This window comes from Idiotropiscis lumnitzeri, chromosome 12 (assembly GCF_059441095.1).
Source record: "Idiotropiscis lumnitzeri isolate Australia: NSW breed Sydney's pygmy pipehorse chromosome 12, RoL_Ilum_1.0, whole genome shotgun sequence".
NCBI lineage: Eukaryota > Metazoa > Chordata > Actinopteri > Syngnathiformes > Syngnathidae > Idiotropiscis > Idiotropiscis lumnitzeri.
In genome coordinates this window covers 14,177,382-14,187,263 of record NC_142402.1, presented here as the reverse complement: position 1 = coordinate 14,187,263, position 9,882 = coordinate 14,177,382, and the positions used below count along the sequence as shown (strand labels likewise).

Genomic DNA, 9,882 nt, shown 5'->3' with positions numbered 1-9,882 from the left:
CTCCGAATGTATCAAAATTACCCTGACTGCATGCAATAATATTTAAAAATGTCATTGTTCTGCATCCATACGTACTTTATGTAAAAAATAATACATATGTAACGTATGACCGTTAAATTATTTTTTTGTTTTATTTTCTCTCTGTTTAGGTGTCTCATATTGCATTATTAAAGGAATAGTGTCAATTGGCCATTAAGGTCCCATCTCGGTGATAATTGAACCTTCATCATAGTATGGGATATGCGTTCAAAGACATTGATCCTTTTAGGCTGCAAAAAGGATAAAGTCTTGTTTTATCTGATTTAAGGATAAATGAGCCTATCAGACAAAAAGAGAAGCCGGTCAAAAGCTGAACATGAGCTTTTGTTTCTTTTATATCTCTCAAAAAAAAATTAAATAAATGGAACACCTCGATAGCCACCGCTGTTACAGTATAGTCTACTACCTCACGTCAGTACATGCTCCCCCCCAACCCCCCCCCCGCGACAGGCAAATAATAATGAATCATTTCATAAATAATGGCTTTAGGGGGGCTTATCGCGAATGAAGAGGCCGCCGCCGTGCGCTTATCTCCCTCGGCCACATTGCGGCCTGGGTTCCGCCGAGCGAGCGCGCGTTGGATACGGTGCGGAATACACACACGTACAGTACACACACATACACACTTGGGCACGAAACACACACTGGAAGCCCAGGAAAAAAAAAAAAAAAAGAAAAGAAAAAACGTCAGACATGGATGACCCACTCACAAAATGGCTCCACTTACGCGGTAGCATCAACAGCAGCACTCCCGACGGTAAGTGCTCCCAAACGGGCGTTTGTCGTCGTTGGGTCGCTTTATTGTCTAATTTGAGATTTTGATGGCAATATGTGCATGGAATTGTGGGATTATTATGGGTTCGCTCGCTATTATGCTATTCGATGCTTCGGACTATGCTCGGAAGGCTAATGGAACGGATGCAAGGCCTACGAGGGGCATTTGGGAGGAATTCGAAATGTTTTACCTGTCAAATTCACCTTTGAAATGTTGTTTTGATGTTTGTTTATTTATCGATCAGAGCTGGTGTTGATTTAAGGTGTGGATCGTTTAAAAAAAACTGAAAGCACTACCGCCTTGGTTAAAAAAAAAAAGCTGTTTTTGTTTGTTTGAGACTAAAGATGTTGCATCCTTTCTGAGCCAATGTAACACGTATATACGTAAATGTTCTGTGCTATCGTAATTAAGTCGTGGAGAATTATGGAAAAATGTTTCGAAAGGATTTATCAACCTGTACCAGACAAAAAGCATGGCATAAATGAACAACATTTAAAGCAAAAGGACATGTGTTCTAAAGACTAAAATTGAACTTAAAAAAGATGAAAGCTGCTCTTATTATCGCGCTTGTTGTCACACACACACACACACACAGACACACAAAAAGACTGAAATAAATAAAGCTCCCTTTCTGGTTTTGGCACAATGAGACGATTTTATTTATTTAATAAGCGCTAAATTGCATTTCGTTACAAAAATGTGACTGCAGACAATCAAAAATATGATTAAAAATATTATTTTGACACACAACATTAAGGCTGTTATATTTTTAAGCTTTTGTCATTTTGCCACCAACTTGGCTTTTCAGACAATACAAAAATAAACATGAAAAAAAGTTATGTTCGTTTTGTCTGAAAAATGTGACTAAAAACAATAAAAAAAATCAATTTAAAAAAAAAAGGCTTTTCGCCTGGTTTTAAACGCATCGGCGATCGGGAATCCACAATGCATGTTTACACAATGAGATATTGTTCTGTACAAATGGAGAAAAAAAAGTGTCTAATTGGTTTTTTCCCCATAGGGTTGCACGTATACACACCACCAATGTTTTTATAATGGCGCGTGAATTATGGTTTGAATCGTGTTAATCCGGACTGTGTGAGAAGAGCGACCAGGAAAATAAAACAAAAAATGATGGAAAAAAGGCAGCCGGACCTTTGTCGTGGGAGTCCAGACGCAGAGTCCGGTCGTGCAAAACCTGAGGACTCGTCCATCATCATCAGATGCGAGGAAGAGGAGGAGGTGAGGATGAGGAGAAGGAGGAGGAGGAGGAACGAGGAGGAGGAGAAGAAGGAGGAGGACAAGAAAGAAGGGGGAGGGCTCTCCACGACTGATGACGCGCCCCTGCAGAACTCGACTAACGGGACCGTCATCGTCATCAACGGCGTTGCCAAGGAAACCGCCTCTCGCGACGCCCTTGACCTGAAAAGGGAAGTGCCGGTGATCGAGCTCTCCAGGAGGGACGCTATAAAGGCGCTGGAGAGGAGGGCGGAGAGCCATTTGGTGCCCATCACGGAGCTCCGCAGACCTCCTCTTCCTCCCGCTCTTCCTCCTCCTCCTCCTCCTACACTGCCGCACACCCAACGAGACGACGCTCGAATGGTCCAGCTGAGCCCCAACGCGTTCCCTGTCCCGGCCCGGGCCATGCTCTACAACCTGGCGCAGCCTCTCGCCGCCATCAACAGGTACACGCGTACACACACACACACACACAAAACTGTAAAAACATTTTTCTCATTTGTCAGATGAACGATAACAATGTGTGTATTTTTATGATTGCACAGAGCATTGGCGCATGTTGTAATAAATTAACACAATACACATTAATAATGGTGTTATTAACATCAATATCAATTTGCATCACTTTGCATGCGGGGGAGGAGGTTTTATAATAAGGTCCTAAAAAAAACATTTTGTGTAATGTTTTGTTAGGGAGGTTGCAGAATGATGATGTAATGATGAGGTAACGTGATCAGTGTTAAGATGTTTTTTTTTTCCTGCAAGAGGTCTTATTTTTAATTTATTTTGTATGCAGATGATCAATTTGTGCATGCCATATGCTGTAAAAACAAAATAATGATGACGTAATACCTGCGTTTTTAGGTTATATTTTGCAGATGATTACATGCACGCTATTTGATGACACACACACACACACGCACGCACCCCCACACCCACCCCACCCCCCCACACACACACTCGCGCGCGCGCGTACGCACACGCATATACATAGATAGAGACACACATATATATGTGACTATATGGAATGATGACTAAGATAACATTAGTGTTAAGATAAATGTGCTTTTCTGCTAGTTGTCTTTTGCAGACCTTTTTTTTACATGCATGTGATGTGATCACTCATGGACATGCAAAAATTATATTAGTAATGATTAAAGTTACATGTCAGCATGTGTTGATGTAGATTTTATTGTATCAGGTGTTTATTTGAAGATTGGGTGCAAAAAAGTAGCATTTTAATCCATGTTGATGAAGTTATGGGAAAGGGAAAGCGAAAGCTCATATTGACATAATGATGTAATGAAAATTAATTTTTTTTACAATGTAATGATCACACAATGGTGATAAAACTAACATATAAGCAGTTATAATATCAGTTTTCCTGTATGTGCTCTTATTATGATGATGTTGCGAGGGTCAGGGGAAATAACATTTTGATGTAAAATGATGATAAAATGAACATATTAGCAGTTTTAATCTGCATTTTGTTCAAGTGCTCTTATTTTTGCATTTTTTTGCAAATAAAAATAACATTCTTGATGACACAATTATGATAAGGCTAACATGCAGTGTCCACATTTAAAATTTTTATTATTAGAAAAAAAATTATCATTTTGAATTATAATGAAACTAACATTTGTAATTTTACACGCATTTCTCGCTTGAAGATAAGATGTAAAAAAAATAAATAAAGTAACATTTTAATGTATATTGATGGTGATGATAAAGTGAACATATTACCAATGTTAAAATGGATTTTACTTATTTTGATCATGTTTATAGAGAAAAATTAACATGTTGATGCACAATGATAATAAAGCTAACACATTGTCAGTATAAAGAAATGTTTTTCTTAATGTTACATCATTTCAACAAATAATGGTGATATATGATGATAAAACCTAATATGATCAGTGTTAACATGCATTCCCCTCCTTTTATTTCATGATGACGAGGAATAAATGTATTTTTTTTATGTAGATGTGATGATAATGCAGATGCCGTATATATGATATGAAACGACATTGACTGTAACGTGCTGCTCTTGTCTTGTTTTGTTTTCTGTGGCCGTCTAGTTTTGGAGGGGATTCTGAGCAGTACAGCATGTACCCCAGCAACAGGGTAAAACGCCGCCCGGCGCCTTATGAGGTTGAACTCGACGAGGGTAGGCGCATTTTAGATCTTTATAAGTATGGTAAGACGCACTTCTGCTGTGTCCTCCCACCTGCCGGTTATAGCGCCCCACCTCCTCACTCCCTCCTCATCGCCATCCGTCATCCATCCCCTGAAATGCATCTACCAGGTCTTGCAAAAATAAATAAATATATATATATCAATAATAATCCCTGTCAAAGCTATAATTAATTGTATCAAATTAGAGTGAGATCCTTTTCGGGTAGATCTGTAATTTCTGGTTTGAACCGTCTTCTCCACCATTGCCCACTCATAGTGACACATGCAAGGTTGGAGGATGGGAGAATGGGAGAGGAGGAGGGGGCTGCTTTTGCTGCTTCCACCTCCATGCCAAGTATTTACTGCAGAGTGGGCTGAGGGAGGGATTAAGATAGATTGGGTGTGTTCCAAGGACGACAAAAGCCTGGAAGACACCATGGATGGGGGGGGGTGTGAGGATGTGACTGCATGCACTAGGGTCTTTTATATTTACAGTATGTACATACATAAAACGATGCCTATCGCTGACAGTCGGTGGGTCATTTTCATTTCCAGCGCGATACATGTTTTTCAATACGTGAGTCGTCGTTTGGCCGATATTTTGCTTTGACTTGTGAGCAACAATAAGCAACAGTTTGGCAGAGAGTGAACAATTTCTTTTAAAAAAAAAAAAAATTTCTGTTGAAATTCCTTTACATCATGTATCAGTGACCTTTTATGTGACGGATTTATGAACACAAACTGTGGTGCAACAGATGTCGACAGACAGACATAACGATACCTTTGCAAAAAGTGACTAATGCTCATAGTAGATGAACATTAAGGATGTTGAATAAATGCTCAGACGGCTTTTTTTCCCACGACTGCAAGACATTTACGCACACTTTGGTGCACTAATGGGAAATGTACTAGTTGGCATCCTCATGCTATTAGTACTGCAAGTGAAGTGCTACATGTACAACTAGTAGAATTTTATAATGTCACCAGTAGTACAATTAGCACGTTGTTGTAATAAGTACTTGTCCTACCAGTGCATTCAATTATTCGATATCCATGATTTACATATTCTTTTTAAGTATACGAAATAGGTTGGCCATCGCATTGCTTTCTTCACCAAATGATGACGAGCGAAGTAAGGTTGTCATGCGCCGCTCTGTTTAACATTTTAAAATCTCATAAAAGCATAAAATAAATAATGTGTGTCTGGCAGTCTTCATTAGGGTGGTGGGGAAAGGCTACATCGGCTACATAATCTTCACTAACAACCCAGCCTAAATTTAGCTTCTCCCCGACATACGCAGCTTGTCTCTTACTCGACAGGTATCACTCAAATATACTTTGTTGTCCAAAAAAAAACAAAAAAAAACGACTCTACATGCCATTAATCCGCTCCAGCCCCGGAAAGACAGCAACATTTTTTGGTATGTTTTTGGTGAGGGGGCAAAAAAAAATTAACTGTGCTGTAAAATACTATTAAATCGCGATGGGTTGAAGGGGGATGTGGACCAGTGAGGGACATCAGGAGCTGACAGCTAAGTTCGGCCATTTTCCATTCACTAAAGCTCCATGCTCCTTGTGAGTGTTTTCATTTTGTATCTTGTCAAAGTCCGGGCGGAATCTCCAAAATCAAAAGACAGCATTCTGCTTGCGTTACCCGACTGGTATTACTACCTTATATTGCTGTCATATACCTTTACATACCAACATATGCACAACACCACCCCCAAATTATGTTAAATTGCACATTTAAAAAGCTAAATAAAATAGCATTGATTTGAAAACTATACGAAAATGACCAAATTTGGACATATGGCATTTCCTCCCGAAAGCGACAATTTGTATCTTTTAGTGTTTGTCCCTTTCAATCTGAGTTTGTCTTTCCATTTTATTTCCACTTCACTCAAGCGGTGGTCTATCTGAAAGCTCGCTCATGTCTAAAATGTTGGCTAGCAGCACAAAGACCAAAAAAAAAAAAAAATCAATCAAGCAACGGCTCGTAAATTGGGACATTCGTAAATGAAAGAAATTTGTCAGGGGGATTACTGTGTTCCTTTAATGTAATGTTCCTTTAATTTAAAACTGCTCTGTAAATTACTCACGTTTCTTTCATGTTTCTCCGTCTAGCCGGCCAACCGAAGATTGTCCGGCGTATCTTCACCAACAGCCGCGAGCGTTGGCGGCAGCAGAATGTGAACGGCGCCTTCGCAGAGCTCCGTAAACTCATCCCCACTCACCCTCCGGACAAAAAGCTGAGCAAGAACGAGATCCTACGTCTGGCCATGAAGTACATCAGCTTCCTTTCCAACCTCCTGGAGGACCAGGACGGGGGGCGCAACGTTGGCGCCACAACTGAAGGGGACACCGGGATCCTAGTTGGGGCCCACGAGGGGGCGCCTCAGGGCGGGCCGCGTCAGGGCACGGTGGTCGGCTTGGCCAGGGACGACCTGCTGGAGACCATGTCGCCCAGCTCGAGTTGCGGAAGCTTGCCCGACGGGGACGCCGAAGGCAGCCCGGAGAGCTTTATGGAGGATCAGGACTCTCCTCCCGCTCCGAGGACTATCGCGGCTTCACGCGGCCCTCCGCTCCATCTCAGGCGCAATGGACGCCCGCTGGATGGCTCCGGCCGACGATGATCCCGACGCCGATAGTGTGCAAAACACGACACGTGAGACTTAACCTGAATAGGATGAAAAGAGTGTGTTTACATGTGAGGGTCATTTGAGATGGAGAATGAAGCTCTGCATTGCGAGACAACATGGACCTGACTACCTACCTTCCCGTCTCCACACTTGACAACCAGACGCTGGAATTTGGCGCAACAACTTGTATATTCTGCATGTCTTTGAGCGAACGGCATGCGGATTAAATATTTCGTGGTTTTTAACGAGCGAAGAGATTCTGTAGCGACGGAGAAACGTATGGGCCAAATTCGAAATCCCTTGTATTGTATTGGAAAGAAAAAACAACAATGTGCAATCAAAGCAAAAACGAGACCAAACAATAATGAAACACTGCATAAAAAAAAAGCAAGACTTTTTGCAATTATTAACATTAAGACCACTGACCATTGGTTTTATTGAGGCAAATATCCAAAGTGAAATTGGACTGTCATGCCCACCAATGTCATGTGTACCAAAATGACTACAGATACAATGAGGTTGTTTTCTCACGAGAATTTAGTAAGATGACTAGAAGTCCTCGAAACCAGATGTAAACCATAAAGCTCATAAATTGCTCATTCCAAGATGACTATGAAAATAACCAAAGCTTAACAAAGAGTTGAATAATTAAGCCCTTTTCACACTGCACTTAGTGTGAAAAAGTCGCACAACATTAAATAACCGATTGCCAGCATGGACATGTTTGGAAGTGCTGAATTTGCAGTCTACCGGGAAGTAAAAAAAAAAAAATGGAGACTTTACTGCTTGTTAAAGTGGACAAGATTTAAGATTGTCATCACATTACACTGGTTAACAAAATTTGACTTTTTTTTTTAAATCAGAGATGCAAGAAATCTTTTCTAAATTAATCATTTCTAATCTACCCTTTGTTTTTCTTGAGCACATCTGATTTTTATAACAATACAAATTAGAATTAATATAATATGTAACATAGTAATTTATTCAATAATATTTATGAATTAAGGGTTAGGTTCAGCAACAGGTGGAATTTTCAAAGATAAATCGCACGTGTGCATGGTCAAATATCTGTTGTGCTGTAGGTCGAACTTAAAAAAAACGTGAAAAAAAACTGATGTGCTACGAAAAAAAAGTAAAGACATTTTTTTTTTAAATCAGCGTCAAAAATACATTTAGCGACACATAAAGCCATCTCTGATTAAAATTTGCTGTTGACCACTGTTAGAAGTGACTACAAAAATATCTTTAGTTGTTCCGGTCCTAATCCTAACAGTTTTTATTTTTAAATAAATCATTTCAGGGCAGTACAATGGAGTAGAGGGTCGCACTCTCACCAAATTCTCGTGAGAACACAGCTCAGTATGAAAGGCATAAAAAAACTGTCCTTTGAGTCTTATCGTAGTCAAGCAACGGTGTATTGTAAATAGCTTTATATTTTCACGGAACAACGTAATGTAGTTGAAGATGTACCTATAGTGTGTTGTTTGTCCACAGGTTTTGCTGAAACGAGAGAAGATATGTAAAGCAAGCGGCCGGGAGTCGTAAACACAAAATGTCGGTACCATTTAAATCTCGTTTCAGTTTGGTGGCGAGAAAAACGACAACGGACTCAAAACGAATTTACGCAACTTTGCATGGGAGGTACAAGAACACACGACGATTCTCGAGGTGTACAAAATGTCGGTCACGACGTCATTTTGACATGAATGTCTGTTTCTTTTTTTTTTTGTTTGTTTTTAACTAATGCCGTGTAGTTTTAGAAAGGTACAAAGATAAGCCCCTTGGTTGCCAAGCTGAACACCGACAGACAACAATCACAAGCACATGCACAGAAATTAATATCGTGACAGCACCAGCAGTTTTCGGACAGAGACGGTCAACATGTTTGCTGACCGATTTTGTGCATTCTGCTTTTTTTAGCAGAACTTAGTAACCTATATTGGTACCTTTGGTAACGATGGTATTTTATGAATTGCGGTAAAGGGACATTGTACGTTTGGTTATGACATATTTGTCGTATGATCGATGTATCTATGAATATATCCAATGTTAAATCCATTGAATTTTACACAAAACTCTCTGAATAAAAGATGCGGATCGAAAAGTCTCCGATGTGCTCAGTCATTTTGAAATCGAAAAATCAAAGGAGCAAGAAAAAGAAAAAAGGTCAATGGCGTAGAATACATGCAGCATGCATCCTAATCTTAGGCACAGCTTCAGGGTAAATCAATGAGAAGGTTTAATTAATCATCGTCATTCTTTAGCCGGCGTGGGCAAACCACGGCCCGGGGGCCACTTGCGGCCCGTTAAATGTTTTAATCCGGCCCGCCGAATTTGAAAAAAAAATTAAAGATTGTGGTTTTTCTAAGGCATATATATTGTTGCAATGTTTTTGTTCACTTTCATTTCAAATTAAATGCATTTTTTTGTCAATCAAACATTGCAAAAGCAAATGTTTGGTGCGGCTCTTGGATTGGATCTCATCACAGTATATTGCGCAGGGGTACCTAATGTTGTGGCCGGTCCTCAGCGACCCTCGCAGGCTGAAAGTGGCATTCCACTTCTTTGAAGCGGCATCCTCGTCATGCATCTCCCTCCGTGGACGCTGGAATCCTCACTTCCTCCCCAGCAAGTGACAACTTCCTGTCGAGGTCAGCGTGGCTCAGTGACCTACAGGATATCCTGCCATTGTCAAAGAGCCTTGGACAGCCTCCCCCAGCATTTGTCCGAACATACGCTGTTGTGTCTGCAATGCGCCAGTAGAGCTCCCACTCGATAAAGCGCGGTCCACACATACCGATAATTGGAACATATTTCAGCATCCTGCCCCATTAAGTGGATAATAGGGACAATTTTTTTTTTTTGCGCCTTCCAATCAAAGTCAGCAGAGGTTTCTTTCTCGGATGCCTCTTAAAAATGTGTGTTAAGAGTGATTATTTTATCCGCCACGATCTGTTTGAAAAACAATCGACCCGACAATCGTAAATGTTAAACCTGTTCAATATTCGCACAGAG

General features: G+C 40.4%; 1 protein-coding gene across 1 annotated transcript; it reads left to right on the top strand.

The window, feature by feature from the left end:
* The first annotated feature begins 650 nt into the window (after positions 1-650).
* On the top strand, positions 651-8,974 carry tal1 (T-cell acute lymphocytic leukemia 1). The gene is made up of 4 exons (XM_088310498.1): positions 651-796; positions 1,836-2,499; positions 4,132-4,220; positions 6,353-8,974. Exons 2-4 carry the CDS (start codon positions 1,946-1,948, stop codon positions 6,859-6,861), a joined length of 1,152 nt encoding a protein of 383 aa, XP_088166624.1. The 5' UTR covers positions 651-796; positions 1,836-1,945; the 3' UTR covers positions 6,862-8,974.
* The last annotated feature ends 908 nt before the right edge of the window (positions 8,975-9,882 follow it).

Coding starts and splice junctions, on each gene's coding strand:
- tal1 (XM_088310498.1), top strand. CDS start 1,946: ATGATGGAAAAAAGGCAGCCGGACCTTTGTCGTGGGAGTCCAGACGCA. Junction 2,500..4,131: donor CCTCTCGCCGCCATCAACAG/GTACACGCGTAC, acceptor GTGGCCGTCTAG/TTTTGGAGGGGATTCTGAGC. Junction 4,221..6,352: donor TGAGGTTGAACTCGACGAGG/GTAGGCGCATTT, acceptor TTCTCCGTCTAG/CCGGCCAACCGAAGATTGTC.